At 37.3% G+C, this 21,760-nt stretch overlaps 1 protein-coding gene across 2 annotated transcripts in view; it reads right to left on the reverse strand.

Moving 5' to 3' along the window:
• The window catches only part of SAMD8 (sterile alpha motif domain containing 8), a 52,191-nt gene that overhangs the window by 18,705 nt on the left and 11,726 nt on the right, over positions 1–21,760 (reverse strand). For both annotated transcript variants that reach the window (XM_040242352.1, XM_040242353.1), the window contains exon 2: positions 5,571–6,163. In XM_040242352.1, coding sequence (XP_040098286.1) covers positions 5,571–6,163 — 593 coding nt within the window. The remainder of the gene's footprint in view (positions 1–5,570; positions 6,164–21,760) is intronic.

Raw genomic sequence — 21,760 nt, forward strand, 5'->3', positions numbered from 1 at the left:
ACAGATTATTACACTGGACAAGGTAATGACCTCAGGGACTACTGAGAAATGAAAGGCAGTTAAGCCCCAGATTGATGTGGTTTTTCCATTAATTATGTGTGCTTTTTACAGTGCTTCTGTTTCCTCTCTTGTTATTATGGTTATTAGCTATCTCTCCTCACATGTAAGTGGGCCTGCCTCTAAAAGCATCTCTGTTTCCTAATTTTTTGTTTATGATGTGCTGAAGCTCTTGGAATTGTGTCAAGTAAGCTTGACACAACAAAGATCACTGTGAAAGTGATTAGGAATGTTCCCAAGGGAAAATCATACCGTAGTGGGGAAATGAGATCAGGAAACCAAGGGTGAAACATCAAGCAAACCTCTGTGGTAAACTCAGGCAAGGGCAACTGGCTCAAGTCTGTGGGGAATCTGGGAGACAGTGCAGGTCCAACCTAAAAGCTATCCTAACTCGGGCAAAGAGAAATGAAATACATATACCCCACCTCACATCATCGGTTAAGAGCTGCTGCTTCAGGGACGAAAAGTTCCAAGCATGTCTGTTCTCTTTTTAAGCAGGCAAAGTGTATCCCAGCAGCCCAAGAACAGTCCTCTAACAAAGACACACAACTGATGGATGCTGGGAGTATAAATGTGCAAGAAAATGGAAAAACAATCCAAGAGGATATAGAAGGAATGCTGACGGCTCCTGCTACCATTCTCCTATGAATGAAGTTTAGATATTTAAGAGCACGAGGCTTTGTAGCTGGTGGCACTGTAGCACGTTAGGCAAAATTTGGTTTCAAATCCCCACTGAAAACATGTGCCTATACACAACTTTGTATATGAATGTTCACAGCAGAAGTATCAATATAGCCAAAAAGTGAACACAACTCAAACATTCATCAATTAATGAATGGATAAGCTAAATGCAGTATATATCCATACAATGAAATAATATTCTGTAATAAAAAGGAATGGTGTACAGATGCATACAACTCATATGGATGAATCTTAGAAATAGTACGCTAAATTAAAGAAGCCAGACATAAAGTAAGGCTACATGTTGTATACAACCATTATACAAAATGTCCAGAACAGACAAATCCATAGAAAGTAGATTCTGCTTGCCAGAGCCTAGAGGGAGGAGGGAAATGGGGTGTGACTGATATGACTTTATTTAGGGTGTTGAAAATGTTCTGGAAGTAGTCCGCACAACTTTATGAATATACTAAAACCCACTCGATTGTACACTTTAAAATAAAATCCTCATGATCATTTCCCCTCTTTTTTCTTATTATGCCTTGTTATAGCCATCTACAGAACCTCAGCATCCATTCTCTGATTTGAGATTTTAGTTTCTGGTTCAATATCACTCTCTCCAAAGTTTCTTTTGTTGTGATATTTATTCTTCTCACTCCTCTTTTAACTTTTCCTCCAACTTCTTTTACTCTACTTCAGTGACCTACACCCACTGTTATAAATTGGATCTTGTCATCACCAAGATTATTCTTCACAGCTGAAGGTCAAGAATCCTATACTAATCAACATTTCTTGTTTTACCATCTTATTCCTCCTAGTTCTCCAACTTCAATAATTCGGAGACCCCAAATCCATAGATCTTAATAACACTTCCTCTGTCCTTCACCTACTTCATATCCTCTTCTCCCTCCTTATCCACCTAAGTTTATAGTCAGTCATTATACTCACTCTCTTTCTTCTTCTTCCTTTATTGTACTGCTAGCAAAGTTTTGACCCAGCTGAAATCCAACTTTCTACCTATTCTATACCTGTATCTGTGCAGTTGAGTGGTGAAAAAACACGAAGTCAACCTATTAACTTCAAGCAGGCCCTTAGTACTGCTGCTACCTCACACCAGTCTATTCATTCACAGACGGCCATTTCATACTTATCCTTTCTCTGAAAACCTCTGACCTTCTCTTTCTTCTAAATCTGTTTTCAGAGAAGATAAAGACAATCAGTAGAGTACTTCCTCATGCTCTACCAACACAACTGGCAATCTTATATCTGTTTCCATATTTTCTATCCTCCCCTGTCGTGAATGAATAGATCATGTCACTAAGACCTGCCTCGCCCACCTACAAGATCCAACCTCTTGTTCTCTACTTAAGGACATTACTCCATCAATTATACCCGCTCATATCCTTTCCCTTAAATTGGGTCATTCCCATCATCAATACAACAGCCACGCTATACAATGTAGTCCATCCAAAATAAATCCCTGGTGACTCCTCTCCAAGCAACAGCTCCGTTTCTCTGCTGCCCTTACAGGAAAACTTTTAAGGGCCTGTAAGACTTGATTGTTTCCAGTTTCCCTCCCCCCACTTTCCTCCTCTCTCTCACATCATTTCTTTGTCCTTCCCCCTTTTTTAACTTTGAAAAATTCTGATAACAACAACAAAAAAACCTTTAAAGAATAAACACTTTATATTTTTTATTTAAATTTATTGATTGTTTACAATAACATTTCCCCACATTTGCTTTATTTCTCTCTTTCTATACATGCCGACACACACACATACACACACTTTTCTCTCTGAGAGTAAATCTTTCCTGAAAAGTCACAAACATTATGATACTTCTCCTCTAAACACTTCAACATATATGTCCTAAGATCAAGGGTACCTTCTTTATAAGCCAATACACTATTATACCCAGGGAACTGTAACAGTTAGTGTTATACGGTATCATTTGATATGCAATCTATATTCAAAGTTTCCTAATTATCCCTAAAATGTTCTTACAGCAGAATTTTTTTTTTTTTCTTGATCAAGGATCCAATTAAAGTTCATGTGCTGTGCTTGGTTTTGGCTCTTCAACTTCTCATAATTCCCTTGAGGAACTCCATCTTGGTTTTGTTTATCACTATGGGTCCACAGATTCTTACTCAGTATATTATAATTCATTACCATCATTATGCTTCTTGATGTTCTGACTGTCCTAATTTGATTAGCGGGAGCCCCTTAAAACCAGATCATATGTTATTTTGATAGGTTTCCACTGGTTTCCACTTCCTTGCTTTATGGCATAGGATCTATTTCAGGCTCATTTTATGCTTACCATGCTCCAAACTTAAAATCAGCCATTTCTCTAAGGAGTGCTGGTCTGTCCCTTTAGTAGAGACTGGGATTTAGAAACCATGATCTGGATGCTCGTGGTGCTTCACTGCTACTGAGTTTTTCTTACAAACCATTTCATTATCAGTTCACAGAAATCTTCCTCATTCTTTTCTATGATTAGATAGTACTCTATTATATAAGTATACCACAGTGTATTCAACCAGTTTTCTGTGGATAAGCATTTACAGTATTTCCAATATTTATAATTTTTACACATAATGTCACAATGAATAACTCTGTACATATGCTGCTTCATATGTGTGGAGATACACCTTTGGGTATATTCCAGTCTCACATTCTCTCTTGAATCCACTACCATCAGGCTTTTGCCCTTGTCAAGGTCAACAGTCATTTAACCTCATCTTACTTGACCCCTCTGCAGCATCTGACACAGCTAATTATAAATTATTCCTGTCTTCTAAAAATACTTAAACAAGCAAACAAACAAACAAACTTGGCTTCCAGAATATTCTCTTGCTCTCTCTGCCCTGACTTCCTCAGTTTTCTTCTTTACTGGTTTTGACTTACTTTTCTGACCTCTAGATATTACACTTATTCTTGGGATCAATCTTCAATCTTCTTCCTTTCCCTTCTAAACTCACTGCCTAGGAGACATTAACCAATTATCACAGTTTTACTTATGCTCATTAACTTCCAAATTTCAGCCCAGACTCTCTGAACTCTAACTCATCTTCCCGTCTCTTACTTGACATCTGATTTGGTGTAAAACATACCTCCAATATGACATGTCTAAAACCAAACCCTCACTTTTCTCTCCAGGAAGTTGGAAGTCTTTCCACAGTCTTCCCATCTCTATAAAGGACAACTTCGTCCTTCCAGATGCTCAAGTCAAAAATCTTGGAATAATCCTTGAATTCTCTCTTTTTCCTACACCTTACATGCACATCCACAAGCAAATCTTGTTGCAAACACACACATGTATGTATGTGTGTACCACTACTATCCTAATCCAACCCACCTCATCTTTGTCTAGATGAATTCCAATAACTAACCTCTGCTTTCCCATCCCCATCCTCATGCTGTTTTCAATACAACCACCATTAGAGTGCCCTTTTTAAATGGATGTTAGATCACTCTACTCTTATCCTAAATACTTTTCAATGGCTTTCCTTTTCACTTAGAATGAAAGCTCAAGTCCTTACAATTGTCAACAAGTACATATACAGTCTGGATTCCTGTCTGCTCTTAGATCTCATCTCCAACTGTTCTCCCCATCTCTCAACTGGTGTTCCTTAAACATGCTAAACCTACTAACAATTCAGGACTTTTGTGCCCTGCTGTTTCTTCTGCCCAGAGTAGTCTTATCCATAAGCTGTCTTCTTTACTTCCTTAGGGTTTTCTGTTGGAAAAGTTGTGTACAATAAAACAGGGAAGGAGATATAGGGATCTAACAGTTTCTTAAACAGCTTTCATTCAATTCTCTCTCTTTTTTTTTTTTTTAGCATCACCCTTTCACCTACAGTATCCAGAGTTTGAGAAATCTGCAACATAGATTGGGTTGTTTCTCAGTTTTCCTGATGGCTGCTTTAGAATTAGGTTACTTTAGCTCTGCTTGTTGCTACTTACCCATCTGCTTTCAAACTTTCAAAAATGTAAGGCTCTTTTCTCCTCTCTTATCTGCCCTTTCTTTGTGTTTATAATTTAAGACCTACAAACAAACATAACTTCTTCACTATGCTTTTTGTCAGGGCTTGAGAGAGAATAAAATGTGATATATGTGTCATTCTGCCACCTTAATGTGGACACTGTAATTCACTTCATTAAAAAAAAAACAAACCATATACTATAAGGCACTTTCAGAAGGGTACAATATTTTATAAAAACAAATAAGCTGGCAATACAAACTAAAAAGATGTTTTAAAATCACAAATATAAAAACTAATAGTTTTAAGTTTTGTTCTATTCTTATTTTTCATTAAATATACTGTATTCTTTTTTATGAATTCAGTATTTATAAATCAACAGAATACTATCAACAATCAGTTTGTAGCATCTATGATAATTCTAATTTATTTGATGATACAGGAGATTTCCCCACATTTTTAGAAAAGCAAAACCCTGTTCATCTTTAAGAATAATAATAACCTAATTCCATTTATTACAAATAACATTCCAGGAAACCCTTTTAAAATATGAAGTGCCCAAGGAGCTATAACATAAATATAGAAAATATTACAGCTATAACATAGAAAAATAGAAATATAACATAGAAAAATAAAATAAGGAGCAGTTCTTTCTACTCATCTAGACTTGAGGTCTAGTTTAAGGGAAAAAGGCAATTCCAAAGACTATCTTTACATATTACCAGATAAAGTAAATGGAAAGTATACATCAATCAAAGCAACAGTAATAAACAACCTAATTGTCATGAATATATTATCACTGCTATTATAGCTATCTTCTACAAATTTGGTAACTGGAAAGAAAACTTACCTGTCTAAGAATATATCTGGGAGTGGTGGATAGGTCTGCATGTCAGGCACTCGCTCGTGGACAATAACCATTATGAAAGATGTAAATCCAAATACTATGAAAACATATATACAACTCAGTATGGTCTTCCAATACTCTGGGTCCAATCTTCGAATAGAATGTTTGTTTTTACCATTCACATACTGGTATTGATCAGAACTCAAATCAGTGATGGGTCCATCACAGTCATGTGAAGGCTCCCCATTACAGAGCCACTCTGCACTCTGAAGAGCACTGAGAAATGGAGTCATGGGACTCATGGGACTGTCACTGTTGTATCCCATCTCTTCTAAAACATCAATATGTATTTTCTGCAATTTTCGGACTGAGAGCATTAACCTTTTAATGTCCCCTAAGACTTTGATTTCCAGAGGAGGAGATCGGAGATCATATTCAGTCAGTGTAAGCAATGTGATTCCATCAAGTCGGTGCTTGTTGCATAAAACATCCACATACTCAAAAAAGCCTTCATCCTTCAGCCAAACAGCTACATGCTTGGTAGTCCAGCGGCGAATGCAGAGTTGATTAAGACCAGCCATTTCTTCTTCAACTGTCTGTCAAGGGAAAATAGGAAAATAAACAAAAACTCAACATGCCCTAACAACTTCTTTGAAGAACAAATACACATAAATACACCAGAAACAGTTATTCATCTACACTGCTATATTGGCTTCTGGACAAGAAAAAAGAAACAAAATTATTCATTATGAGTAGCTTTCAATAGATTAACATTCTAATAAGTTTATACACATAAATTCAGTAGCTGAGGAAAAGCTAATGACCAAACATTTTTATAAAATGTTTTTTTGGTAACATTTTACAGGTGGCTTTCCCATTCAATAGCAGGCCATAACTTAATTAGAAAAAGCCTACTGGTGAGAACAATTGAGAAAAATAACTCAACACTTTCATAAAATGAGATATACAGAAAGATTTGTCATACGTGACAATAAATCAAATTTTAGAAATCTTCACATTTGAGGAATAAATATCTCTCCTGCCTCCAAACCATGGATCACTGCCTTATCGTGGTGAAGCGGCTTGAATAACTCAATGAAGCTATGAGTCATGCCATGCAGGGCCACCCAAGACAGACGGTCACAGTGGAGAATTCTGACAAAACGTGGTCCACTGGAGGAGGCAATGGCAAACCACTCCAGTATTCTTGCCATGAGAACCCCATAAACTGTATAAAAAGGCAAAAAGATAATGACACCAAAAGATGAGCCCCCCAGCTCAGAAGGAAGAGCGGAAGGCAATCAGTAACAGCTCTGAACAGCTGACTCAATGGAAAGACCCTGATGCTGGGGAAGACTGAAGGCAGAAGCAGAAGAGGGCGACAGAGGATGAAATGATTGGATGGCATCACTGATTCAACTGACATGAACTTGGGCAAACTCTGAGAGATGCTGAGGGACAGGGAGGCCTGACGCACTACAGTCCATGGGGTCACAAAGAGTTGGACACAACTTGGCAACTGAACAGCAACTGACTCCAAAAAGAAACAAACAACACAAAAAAACCACAACGGTAGATGGAAACTAATTTCAGGAAACCCCTTAAGATTAAACATACTATACAAATAATTGCTACAATAGATATAAAATCTTTACTAGATATAAATAAATATCTATAAATATCTTAATAGCTCATTTCTTTCTATACTTTGAATATTCCATTACAGAACTTATTAGGAACTTCCTTCTTAAAATATCATTGTGATTTAGTGATAAAACACTTCAATGCCCACAAATTTGAGGGGCCATATTTTACACTGCAATTAGAGTTATATTATTTCTTTTTTGTGTGTGGCCACACCACACAGCTTTTGGGATCTTAGTTCCTGACCAGGGGCTGAATCTGAGTCCTCAGCAATGAAAGAGCTGTGTCCTAACCACTGGACCTCCAAGGAATTCCCTATACTTCAATTATAAATGGAATGTACCATTTCAAAAAGTACTAATAATTTTTACTACTTTGATCCCACACAGTTCTGTTTGTGTTCTTTTTCCATTTTAAAGTGTTCAGTCACTTGGGCCTGTATCAGGCTTCTAAACTTTTATCAGATACATGGGAGACAAAGGCTTACATGGAAAAAACCTAGTTCCCTAAAGTACTTTCTCAACAACTAAAGTCAGTGGGTTTTCTGACATTTTCCAGATCACTAAAGACCATATTTCCTTCTGAGATGATTTTTTAAAAACACAGTAAACTTTAAAGCATTAAAAAAGAAGAAGAAAGAAGGACACAACAAATACTCACATGCCCACTACACAGCTTGGGGGGGTGGTGGTGGAAATCAAACAGTTCCAATACATATGTTCCATTTCTTAATCTGAATAGTAGTTATACACTGAAAATTCATCAATCCGTATACTTATGAGCTATACTTTACATGTGTTAAACTTGATTTTAAAAGTTTTAAAAACTAAAACAAAACATCAATACCCCTCTCTCTTCCCAGACATATTAACTTCTGGTTTTAGTGCTTATCATTCCTTTATCATAAGCATTTTTGGCTATGAAAACTTTCTATGCTTCCTTATGTGGAGGAAAAGTAAAAAGCTGCCATTTCTGCATTCTTCTAGCCAACTGTTGCCACGAATGCTTATAATTACCTGAAAAAGGCAGATACTCAGCTACATAAGTACTTTTTACACCATCAAAAATATTCAGCCAACAAGAAACATGCTAATTAAATGTTTGTATTTTGATTACTACAAAGCAAACCTAGTTTTTGGAAACCTTAACTCAGTGTTTCCAAACAAAGCTTGTAATAGTCTAAAGCCACAATAGCTTTCCACAATAGCTTACCTACAATATAGCATCACCACCCCAAAGGACAGGGAATTATGATTTATTCACTTCAACTCATGGAATTTACACACATTGATGTATATACTTTTATATCACTTATTACATATATATAGCACCATTTAAAATGATTTTGCTATGTTTTAATCCATATAGACAGCCAGATGGCTTCATCCTACATACTACATACATATCTTTTCCCCAAGGTATTCTCTGAATAAATTATTTCAACCCTGAATATCCAACAAGTGCATGCTATGAACTCTGCAACAATTACAATGTAAAAAGTATGAGAGGCTCATCTCATACAAAATAAGGCCAGATTCCTTTTGTCATTTTATTTCTATTTCACTTTTTCACTTTTCCAACAGCTTACCACCAGTGGGTTCCAAGTCACTCCCATCCTTTTATCCTTGTTCTTCAGTAGAGTTTCATTTCATATACTGCTCAAAATGATCTCTCTCATATTTTTGGTTTTTTTCCTGTCTTGTATCACCTCCAATCTGGCTAACAATCTGTTCTTTATAGCTTCAATTTAACTAACAAACAGGCTTTGATGCTGGTGTTTCAGCTGCTAGAAAAAATGAGTTGTCATACAAGAAAGCTTCCTAGAAGTCTTTGAACCTGCTGTGGCAATGCCCTAAAAGCAACACACATTGCACTGTTGTACTCCATCAGGTCAGGGCATGCCCTTTAATTCTATACTGCTACATATAGTTAGAGGCCCATATTTAGTTAACACTCTGAAAACCTGCACTGAAGAGGTATGTTAAAAGATGATAAAAGGCTTCAGGACAACATATTTTTGTTGTACCACAGGACCTACAGGGAACAGGAAACTTTTAATGAAGAGTATGACAGCTATAGATTTCATACAAATATACAGAATGAAGAAATTAGTAAACATTTCAGAATTCTTTCAGCTTTAATCAATAATTAATATGAATCAACTATCAGTTAAAGGGATTGCTGTTTCTGACCAAGATGCAGTAAGAGAAACCAGATTTACTTTTCCACCTTAAACAGCCAAAATATAGACAAAATATATGGAGAGAAAACCCGTTTCAAAACAGTGGGCACAAGACATCAAGGAGATCCTTGAGAGGAGGAAACAGGTGAGCCCTGCTGCCCCTGCCATGAATGAGCAGGATATGAACTGGGTGAGGCCCAGCAGGCTACGTGAGTGGCGATGGAAGTGAGAGTCTAGGGAAATCAAGGTGGTTAGTGTACACGGGAGAGAATAATAGAGAGGAGAAAGACACAGAACTTGTTATAGACTGAATGCTTATATTCCTATATTGAAATTCTGACTCCTAGTGGGATAGCATTAGGAGGTGATTAGGTCATTAAGGCAGAATTCTCATGAACAGAATTAATGCCCTTATATACCCCAGAGAGTTCTCTCAGCTGTTCTGCCATGTAAAGACACAGATAAAAGAAGACCACCTATGAAGGAGACCTCATAGGCACCAAATCTGCTGGCACTTTGATCTTGGATTCCTTGGACTCCAGATCCATGGGAAGTAGACGTGTTAAGGCACTCAGCCTACAGTATTTTTGTTATAACACTGTACGTAGAGTAAGATGGAACTCCAGAGATTTGCAAAGGATCTCCCTTGAACAGGCAGCTGAATGCTGATCAACACTTGTATGTGGGGAAACCAAACAAGACTGAAAAAAGAACCACCCAGAAAGATTAGAGGCGATAATGCCTAGTACTCACACAAGATCACTAAAAGCGCCTACTGCAAATAACCAGACTGGGAAAAAAAAAAATCTCATGATTCATGGGGCACTGGGCAGAATACACAGCAAGATCTTTCCATAGTACAAAGGCAAAATTAACCCTAAAACAGGAGCTCTCAACTGGGGGCAACTGGCACCCCAAAACATTTGGCAATTTCTGGAGATATTTTTGGTTGTCACAGCTAGGGGCTCATCTAAAGACTCTGCAATGCACAGGACAGTCTCTCACAACAAAGAATTAGTGCTGATATGGAGAAATCCTGCCCTAAACCTAAACATGTCTCTGGTTCAGCCAAACATATCTTAAAAGCAGAATCAAAAAGATCAGAGTGTTTTCAAGTAATTTAATTACATCCCTCAACAAAGCGGGAGAATATTAATAGAAATACAAAAGTATTCAGCACCCAACGGGTAAAATCACTATGTCTGGAAACCAATCAAAGATGACCAGGCATGCACAGAAGTAGGAAAACTCACCTACAACATGTAGAAAATCAATTGAAATTGACCCAGAACAGACACAGATAATAAAATTATCAGACAAGGATGTTAACACAGATATGATAACTGTACTACATATGTTCAAAAAGTGAAATAAGAGATATGGACACATAAGATCCAACTCAAACTTCTAGAAATGAAATTGCAAAGATATATAATAAAAACCACATTGGATGGGATTAATAGCTGATTAGATATTGTTGAGGCATAGTAAACTCGAAGACATAACAATATGAATTATTCAAAATGAAACACAGGAAAAAGAGAACTTTTAAAAATGAAGAGAACAATATTCAGTCTTTAAAAGGAATCTTGAAGACCTTTTGCTAAATGAAATAAGTCAGACACAAAAGGACAAATGTTGTATGATTCACTTTAGATGAGGTGCCAGAACAGTCAAATTCATAGCGACAGAAAGCAGATGGTGGTTTCCAGGGACTGAGCAATAGGAGACAAAGGGGAATTACTGTTTAAGGGGTACAAAGTTTTCATTTGGGATGATAAAGAAGTTCTGGAAATGGATGGTAGTAATGGGTGCACAACAAAGTAAATGTACTTAATGCCACTGAATTATGGACTTCAAAATGATTAAAATATAAGTTTGCTATGTATATTTTACCATGATTAAAAAAAAGAAAAAGAAACAAAATGAAAAGAACATCAGTGAGAGGTGGGACAACTTCAAACAGTCTGATAGACACATTTATGTAGTCCTGAAGGGAGGAGACAGGAGAGGACAGGAAAAAACATTTTGAAGTACCAGTGGCCAGCATTTTCCAAAATTTGGTGAAAACTATAAACTCACATCCAAAAAGCTCAATAAACTCCAAACATTAGAACCACACAAAAAACTATACCACACAGTAACATAATCAAATCACTCAAAATCAGTGATAATGAGAAAATCTTAAAAGTAAAAAGAGAAGATATATATATTACATACACAGGAACAAAGATAATGATAGCAGATTCCTCACAGGAAACAATGGAAGTTAGAAGACAGTGAAATAATGTCTTTAAAACACCAAAAGGGAAAAAAAAAAAAAATCAACCTATAATTCTATGACCAGTAAAATGTTGTTAAAAAACAAAGGTAAAATAAATACTTTTTCAGACACACAAAAACTAAACAATTTCATCTCCAGCAGACCTGAACCACCAGAAATGTGAAAAGGAAGTCCTTCACACAGGAAAAAATGCCATCATATGAAAATAAGAATCTACACAAAGCAAGGAAGAATATCAGAAATGGTACTTACATGGGTAAATACATAAGTAAAATATATGTCAACAATAGCACAGAAGTTGGGAGAAACAGACTACTGAAATAAAATCCTTCCAGAAAAGCAGGGAATATTTCTGAATTTATTCCATGAGGCCAGTATTATCCTGATACCAAAACCAGACATGTCATTACAAAGAAATAAAACTATAGCATGACAGGCCTTAAGAACATAGAAGGAAAAATCTGAAACATATCTTAGCAAATCAAATTCAGTAATATTTTAAAAGGATTCATATTTTACATATAAAAACATTCATATTTTACAGCAAGACAAGAAAAATTTAAACATAAAATTAAAAAATATTTTTTTCTCTGCCTTTGGCCTCTTCTACCTTCACCACCAAGAACTGCATATCTGCATTATGCATCAACCAAACCTCCCCCATTGGCAGAAACACCTGCTCAGCCATAAAGTGCAACATTCTTCTAGCACCAATAAGACAACTCCTTAAAAGATAACTTTCCTTCTTGATCTTGTTAAGGGGCCACAAGACTTTCAGATCTGGAGTATTAAACTGTCAATAATATATCATTTAATGTACAGCCCTCTGTCTCAAAAAAAAAAAAAAAAACCCACAAAAAACAAAAACTTACATAACTATGCCTACACTTCTAATTGGTAGAACAGCTCTGAGAGCTTTCTAACATGCTGTTCTTGGGTTATAGTCTCCAGTTTGGCTCAAATAAAATTTTCCATTTCTTTCTTAGATCGACTGATTTTCATTAACATGCATCAATTCTTACCAAATTTGGTCTATAAATTCCATGCAGTCCCAATCAAAATCCCAACAAGTTTCTTTGTAGATACTGGTAAACTTATTTCAAAAGCTGATATGGAAATGCAAAGGACACAGAATAACCAAAACAAGCTTGAAAAAGAATAAGACTAGATAACTAATTACAAGACTGACTCATTGGAAAAGACCCTGATGGTGGGAAAGATTGAAAGCAGGAGGAGAAGGGGACGACAGAGGATGAGATGGTTGGATGGCATCACCGACTCAATGGACATGAATTTGAGTAAGCTCCGGGAGTTGGTGATGGACAGGGAAGCCTGGCGTGCTGCAGTCCATGGGGTCACAAAGAGTCAGACACGACTGAGCCACTGAACTGAACTGAGTACTGGCATAAAAATAAATCAATGGAATAGAACGGAGAATTGAGAAACGGACCTACATATTTATGGATATATAATATTCTACAGTTGTTCACAGGCAATTCAGTGGAGAAAGAATTGTCTTTTCATCAAATGCTATTAGATCAAATGAATATCTATATGCAAAAACAGTAATCCGTATCTCTCACCACATAAAAATTAACTTCAATGGATTATAGACTTAAGGTAAAATCTAAAACTAGAAAACTTCTAAAAGAAAATATATGAGAAAATCTTTTTGAATTTAGGTTAAGTAAAGATTTCTTAGATATGATAACAAAAACAAAATCCTTAAGAGTACAAGTTGATAAATTGGACTTCATTTGCCTAGTTAGGTGACTTAAGGACATAATTTTATGGTTTTTACTCTACAAATTTCTGCATTTTTTTGATCTGTTAAAGTATATACTTCTATAATAAAGACAGAAAAATATATAGAAGAACAATGTATCTGTTGAAGAACACTGAAATTATAATTTCAAAATTACCCCTGCCCCAAGAACTTTTAATTTTTTAATTTATCTTTCACACATAGTATTTTCTACATAGAAAATTTCTACAGAGAAATCATGCCACATGTAATACATTTTTACTTAACATTGTTGCATGAGTCCTGTCTAATGTCGTCAAACTATCCTTTGAAAAGGACATTCCATTGTATGTCTATACAATAATCTGCTGATTTCCCAATGTTGACAACTGTTCACAATTTTATTACTATTACAAACAGTACTGCAGTGTCTTTGGTTAGATTTCTAGTAGAATAACAGAATCAAAAAATTCTGACATGTTAATTGGACATTAACTCCTAGGTAGTCATTAAAGCCTGATCCACATCAAAAAGCTTGACCCACATCAAAAAGCACTGCATGCAAAGCATAGAACCTGTCCAAAATGTTAACTGGTACATAAAGCAAAGATCTCAACTTGAGACACAACTTCAAAGAAGTTTATTTTGAAATCATGAGCAATTAAGAAATTAGATATCAAAGGTCAATACAAGGCACTGAGAACACAGTCTACTCGTGCAGAACCGTACCATCAACAGGCATTACTCAAGCTTAGTTCCAACTCATAGATAATACATAAACTAAAGTATCTGATTGTTCTGTACAGATACCTTATCTTTTGCATGGACTAACAAATTTTTGAAACCTATTCAAAAATTCAGTTTTCAGCATATCAACTTGTTCATTTACTAGCAAATTTATATTTCTCTCCAAATTTAGTTCACATTGATTAGAGATTTCAACAGCTTGACAGCAAAAGAATTCATTATTTCCTATGATCTTATCTCCATACTTAACACAATGAAAACAGCTTTCATAACACAAGAACTTTAAATCTGGTATTTCTTTTTAAGTCTTTATTAAATTTGTTACAATATTGCTTATGTTTTTGCTTCTCTGGCCATGAGGCATGTGGGACCTTAGCTTCCCAACCAGGGATCAAACCTGCACCCAGTGCATCGGAAGACATAGTCTAACCACTGGGCTACCAGGGAAGTCCTCCCCAAATCTGGTATTTCTTAACAGAAGCATAGCTATTCATTAATCAGTGAGTGGTATGCATTCCACTGGAGTGATAAGCACTAAATTATCATCTTCACAATAATATAAATAACTCAGTTGTGAATACTATATTAAACTGTAAATACTGTATATTAGGTATAACAAACTAAGCACAATCAGTCCAGAACTACAAAAAGAGACAATGTCTATCAACAAACTCTTTCCCTATTCTGCCTCACCAAAGCTATTTGTTTTGCCCTTCCGTACCTCTGTGACTGACCAGCTACAGGCCAATCTGGCCACTCCTGGAAATGATGACTTGACACAAGGAGTAGCACCATCTGTGAGTCACCACTGCCTCAGTGTCTGTGACAAATACGACGAATAGGCACTCAGCATCCTTTCCAATCTCCCTCCAGTTGTTTTTTGTACTACAGTTAAAAAACTAAAAATTATCCTCCAGGATCCCTTGCCACTAAGGTTCTAAATGTGAATTAAGTTTAGCCAACTATATCTCCTGACATGAGATGTGGAAAAGTGACGTTGAAAGCTGCGCTTTTCTGTACACCAGTGTTGAATCAAATCTCAGAGAAAGTTTTGGCTGAAGTAGAAAAGAACGGCTTTATTGCTTTCCCAGGCAAAATGGGAAACAGCAGGCTAATGCCCCCAAAACCATCTGTCCCAACTTGGGGAAGACAGTGAGAAGTTTTACAATAATTGTCCAAGAGGGTGTGATCGGCTCCTAGACATTCTTTTGACAGGTTGATGGTGAGATAAGTAGGAGTCAGCATCATCAACCTTCAGGTCCAACTGGTCTGGGGTCTACATGCTTGTGGATAGCATATCATTGTTAATCATTAACTTCTCCCACCTGGACAAGTATCTGCAAAATAGCTCAAAGATGATGCTGTGTGTAACCTTTGATAGGGAAACAGGACCTTGCCCCAAGGCTGCTCTGGACTGTTTGTTTCTCCCTGGTCTCCCATCCCTTTCCTAATTAACAACTGCTTGAATCTGCCCACTGGGACTCAGGGAAGGTGATGGAGGATGAATGAAGGCTGTTTCCTATAATCAAAGAAATGCAGGACACAGAAGGGCTTTGTGCCCAGGAACCCCACAGGGACCCCTGCACAGTATCAAAAGCAGAAAGTGAAGTAGGGGCCAAATTTTTCTAAAGTTTGGTATCCACAAGAAAGATTATGGAAATGTTGGGTGTGAGTGTGTATGTAATTCTCCAGTTTCCACTCACTTACTCTGTCTGGAAGCAGCTGCAGCTGTAGAGCAGCAGTGCTGGCTTCCTAATGGCTGCATCACATATGTGATGATACGTTTCTTCTGTATGTGTGTGTTAAACTATACGTACCTGAAGTTTTATTGTTTCAATCATTTTAAAGTGCATAGCACTTCACTCCTTCGGTGGAATTAAGTACATTTACATTGTTGTTCAATCATTAACCACCATTTATTTTTAAAACTTTTCCATCATGCCAAATGAAAACTCCCCACTGTTTCCTCCCGCATGCTCCTGTCAAACACCATTCTACTTTCTGTCTCTATTATTCTAGACACAACCAGTATCCAGAAAAATGTCTACTTCTGCTTCATTGACTACGTCAAAGCCTTTGACTTTGTGGATAACAATAAACTTAAAATGCTTAAATTTTAAGAAAATTCCTAAAGAGATGGGAATACCAGGCCACCTTACCTGCCTCCTGAGAAACCTATATGCATTTCAAGAAGCAACAGTTAGAACTGGACATGGAACAACAGATTGGTTCCAAATTGGGAAAGGAGTATGTCAAGGCTGTATATTGTCACCCTGCTTATGTAACTTCCATGCAAAGTACATCATGAGAAACGCTGGGCTGGATGAAGCACAAGCTGGAATCAAGACTGCTGAGAGAAATATCAATAACCTCAGATATGCAGATGACACCACCCTTATGGCAGAAAGTGAAGAACTAAAGAGTCTCTTGATGAAAGTGAAAGAGGAGAGTGAAAAAGTTGGCTTAAAGCTCAGCATTCAGAAAACGAAGATCATGGCATCCAATTCCATCACTTCATGGCAAACAGATGGGGAAACAATTGAAACAGTGACAGACTTTATTTTGGGGGGCTCCAAAATCACTACAGATGGTGACTGCAGCCTTGAAGTTAAAAGACTCTTGCTCCTTGAAAGAAAAGGTACAACAAACTTGGACAGCATATTAAAAAGCACAGACATTACTTTATCAACAAAGGCCCATCTAGTCAAAGCTATGGTTTTTCCAGTAGTCATGTATGGATGTGAGAACTGAACTGTAAAGAAAGGTGAGCACTGAAGAATTGATGCTTTTGAACTGTGGTGTTGGGAGAAGACTCTTGAGAGTCCCTTGGACTGCAAGGAGATCCAACCAATCCATTCTAAAGGAAATCAGTCCTGAATATTCCTTGGAAGGACAGATGCTGAAGCTGAAACTCCAATACTTTGGCCACCTGATGCGAAGAACTGACTCACTGGAAAAGACTCTGATGCTGGGAAAGATTCAAGGTGGGAGGAGAAGGGGACAACAGAGGATGAGATGGTTGGATGGCATCACCAACTCAATGGACATGAGCTTGAGTAAGCTCCGGGAGTTGGCAGATGGACAGAGAAGCCTGGCGTGCTGCAGTCCATGGGGTCGCAAAGAGTTGGACACGACTGAGCAACTGAACTGCAGTAAACCGAGATACAACCAGTGGAATCCTACAATGTTTGTCCTTTCATGTCTGCCTTATTCTCCTTTGCATAATATCTTCAAGGTTCACCATGTTTTAGCATATGTCAGAAACTTTCTCATTTCTAAGGCTAAATAATATTCCATTGTGTGTATATATCACATTTTGTTTATTCATTCATCCATCAGTGGACGCTTAGGTGGCTTTTAGTTCTTGGCTATTGTGAATAACACTGCTATGAACATGAGTGTATACAAATATCTGTTCAAGTCTTGCTTTCACTTCTTTTGAGTATACATCCAGATGTGGAATTGCTGGGTCATTTGATTAACTGCTTAATTTTTTCAGGAATCATCATACCATTTTCAAAGCAGCTGCATCCCCAGAGCAACACACAGGTGTTTTAATTTTCCACATCCCTTACTAACACTTGCTTTTTTTTGATTTTTGGTTTTAATAATGGCCCTCCTAATGAGTATGAAGTGGTATCTCCTGTAATTTTGATTTGAGTCCCATTAATGACTAGGGATGGTAAGCATCTTTTTATTTGCTTTCTGGGCAATTGTATATATTCTTTAGACAAATGTCTATTCAAGTCTTTTGCTCATTTTTGAATTGGTCTGTTATGGTTGTTGTTCAAATGGTGTGTTCTTAAACTAACAGTTCCATACTGGCCTTCTGATACCCTAATATTTACCTTTGCTAACTGCGGCAAAGGTAGCACTCCTCTAACAGGCTTGTTCAAATCTTGTTCTAGATGTCATTCCTGGACTTCCCTGGTGGTCCAGTGGCTAAGACTCTGCGCTCCCAATGTAGGGGTCCAGGTTCGATCCCGGGTCAAGTAACTAGATCCCACAAGCTAAAACTAAAGGGTCTGTATGCCTCAACTAAAAGATCCTACATGCCACAATTAAGATCTGGCACAGACAAAATGAAAAAACAAAACAAAACAATAGAAGTCATTCTTAGCAGCCCAGTCCACAGGCTAGTTTGTCTCTTGTAACTGAATCCTGACTGAATATAATCATTTTAGCCCTTCAGTCTTTCAAGTTGTCATCTTTCAAAGCAAGTAAAGTACGCAAAGTTAAAGGCTTCAAACTAACTCATAAGGTCCATAATCTGGTAAAATTCTAGGTAAGGCAAATAACTTTATGCTGTTTCCTTTAATTTCCTGGTAAATTGATTAAGAAGGATATGGTTTTATCTGCTCTTATTAAATTTATATCTTCTTATTAAATTTATATACCATTATCTCTGGAATGAATGACATGTTTTATTACAATGGGTTGCCATTTCCTTCTCCAGGGGATCTTACAGACCCAGGGATTGAACCCAGGTCTCCCGCATTGGAGGCAGACGCTTTAACCTCTGAGCCTTTTATTACAGTAGCCTATTCAACTATCTTTTCCTCAACCAAGAACACTGGGTCAGTAGAAAAGGACTTAAGAGTAATAAAATGTCCCATTAAAAATGTAACTAAAGCATATATTCAGATCTGGCCATTTCACCTATTAATTAGGTTCAACAATATCAAGAATAAAAAAATACACAAATACCACAGTAAAAATTTTAAAAAGGGGGAGAAAAAGGGAAATAAGAATGTAGTTAGTAAACAACAAAAAAAATCTAATACCTAGGACAGCAAGAAAGTTTAGTAGGTTTTTGTTAGGTTATTTTTGTTTTATTTTTACAGAAGATAGTATGGATTACTAAGAACACTACTAAGGTCTGTGTGATAAGCGCATAATAGGTTCTCCGTATTATTAAATGAATGTGCAAAAAAGTAGCAATAATCAAAATAACTGAACTCAATTCCCAAAGCCTTTCTGAACAAGATCATTTTAAAAAATAAAATCCGGCCTTTAGATTGGTTATTTCATTGTTGAAAGTATACACTCTTAAAAAGATTAAAAATTTTCCTGTTATTTATGCCTATTTTAATTACAAAATTTTATTACATTCTTCAGGACTTCAGAATAGTTTTAAATCAAGAAATTTAGAATGCCTAATTCCCAAGAGACAACCCCTGGTCACTAACTTGGTAAATTCACAAGGAACCAGGATCTAGTATCCAGTCTTGAAGTTTCAAAACTTGACCTTGTCAGTACCTCTAAAGTTCATCAAAACCAAGGGAGACTAACAGCAAACTCACAACCAGAATGCCCACATTAGACAAGTGTCTAGAGCGAATGCTCAAACACCTTGTCTCAGACACAACCTTATAATTTGGATATATCTAGAAGGCTGATTTAGTAAGCAGAATGTTACTTGTAGAGTAAGTAACCAGAACAAGGAAAAACAGATGCTATTAAGCAAAATTTAATCCAGACTCTTATGAGACCTAAAGTACCATCTGTGCCACACAGAGAGTATCTATCTAGAAAAGGCTGTTTATATCTCCCAGTTTGTTTGTCTCTCTTCTACACAGTGCAGGATATAAAAAGCCAATTCTCTCTGACTCCTCCTCTGCCTATGCTCTAAGTAAACCAGATATATGATGGCTTTCAACCCTGGCTATATATATATGAGAATAATCTAAATTTTAAAAACATGTCTGTACCAACAATCCCCATGCCCCACTACAAGACAACTGAGTCAGAATCTCTCAAGATAGAGGAGCTTTCAGTTCAGTTCAGTTCAGTTGCTCAGTTGTGTCCGACTCTTTGTGACCCCATGATTCGCAGCACGCCAGGCCTCCCTGTCCATCACCAACTCCCGGAGTTCACTCAGACTCACGTCCATCGAGTCCGTGATGCCATCCAGCCATCTCATCCTCTGTCGTCCCCTTCTCTTCCTGCCCCTAATCCCTCCCAGCATCAGAGTCTTTTCCAGTGAGTCAACTCTTCGCATGAGGTGGCCAAAGTACTGCAGTTTCAGCTTTAGCATCATTCCTTCCAAAGAAATCCCAGGGCTGATCTCCTTCAGAATGGACTGGTTGGATCTCCTTGCAGTCCAAGGGACTCTCAAGAGTCTTCTCCAACATCACAGTTCAAAAGCATCAATTTTTCGGCGCTCAGCCTCCTTCACAGGCCAACTCTCACATCCATACATGACCACTGGAAAAACCACAGCCTTGACTAGACGGACCTTTGTTGGCAAAGTAAAGTCTCTGCTTTTGAATATGCTATCTAGGTTGCTCATAACTTTTCTTCCAAGGAGTAAGCATCTTTTAATTTTATGGCTGCAGTCACCATCTGCAGTGATTTTGGAGCCCCCCAAAATAAAGTCTGACACTGTTTCCACTGTTTCCCCATCTATTTCCCATGAAGTGATGGGACCAGATGCCATGATCTTCGTTTTCTTTTTTTTTTTTTTTAATTTATTTATTTATTTTTAATTTTTACTTTACAATTCTGTATTGGTTTTGGCATAGATTGACATGAATCCACCACAGGTGTACATGCGTTCCCAAACATGAACCCCCCTCCCACCCCCCTCCCCACAACATCTCTCTGGGTCATCCCCGCGCGTCAGCCCCAAGCGTGTCATATCCTGCATCAGACATAGACTGGCATTTCGATTCTTACATGATATTATACATGTTTCAATGCCATTCTCCCAAATCATCACACCCTCTCCCTCTCCCTCTGAGTCCAAAAGTCCGCTATACACATCTGTGTCTTTTTTGCTGTCCTGCATACAGGGTCATCATTGCCATCTTCCTAAATTCCATATATATGTGTTAGTATACTGTATTGGTGTTTTTCTTTCTGGCTCACTTCACTCTGTATAATCGCTCCAGTTTCATCCATCTCATCAGAACTGATTCAAATGTATTCTTTTTAATGGCTGAGTAATACTCCATTGTGTATATGTACCACAGCTTTCTTATCCATTCATCTACTGATGGACATCTAGGTTGTTTCCATGTCCTGGCTATTATAAACAGTGCTGCGATGAACATTGGGGTACATGTGTCTCTTTCAATTCTGGTTTCCTCTGTGTGTATGCCCAACAGTGGGATTGCTGGGTCATAAGGCATTTCTATTTGCAATTTTTTAAGGAATCTCCACACTGTTCTCCATAGTGGCTGTACTAGTTTGCATTCCCACCAACAGTGTAAGAGGGTTCCCTTCTCTCCACATCCTCTCCAGCATTTATTGCTTGCAGATTTTTGGATCGCAGACATTCTGACTGGTGTGAAGTGGTACCTCATTGTGGTTTTGATTTGCATTTCTCTTATAATGAGTGATGTTGAGCATCTTTTCATGTGTTTGTTAGCCATCCGTATGTCTTCTTTGGAGAAATGTCTATTTAGTTCTTTGGCCCATTTTTTTATTGGGTCGTTTATTTTTCTGGAATTGAGCTGCAGGAGTTGCTTGTATATTTTTGAGATTAGTTGTTTGTCAGTTGCTTCATTTGCTATTATTTTCTCCCATTCGGAAGGCTGTCTTTTCACTTTGCTTATGTTTTCCTTTGTTGTGCAGAAGCTTTTAATTTT

Source organism: Oryx dammah, unplaced genomic scaffold, assembly GCF_014754425.2.
Source record: "Oryx dammah isolate SB20612 unplaced genomic scaffold, SCBI_Odam_1.1 HiC_scaffold_6, whole genome shotgun sequence".
NCBI classification, from domain to species: Eukaryota; Metazoa; Chordata; class Mammalia; order Artiodactyla; family Bovidae; genus Oryx; species Oryx dammah.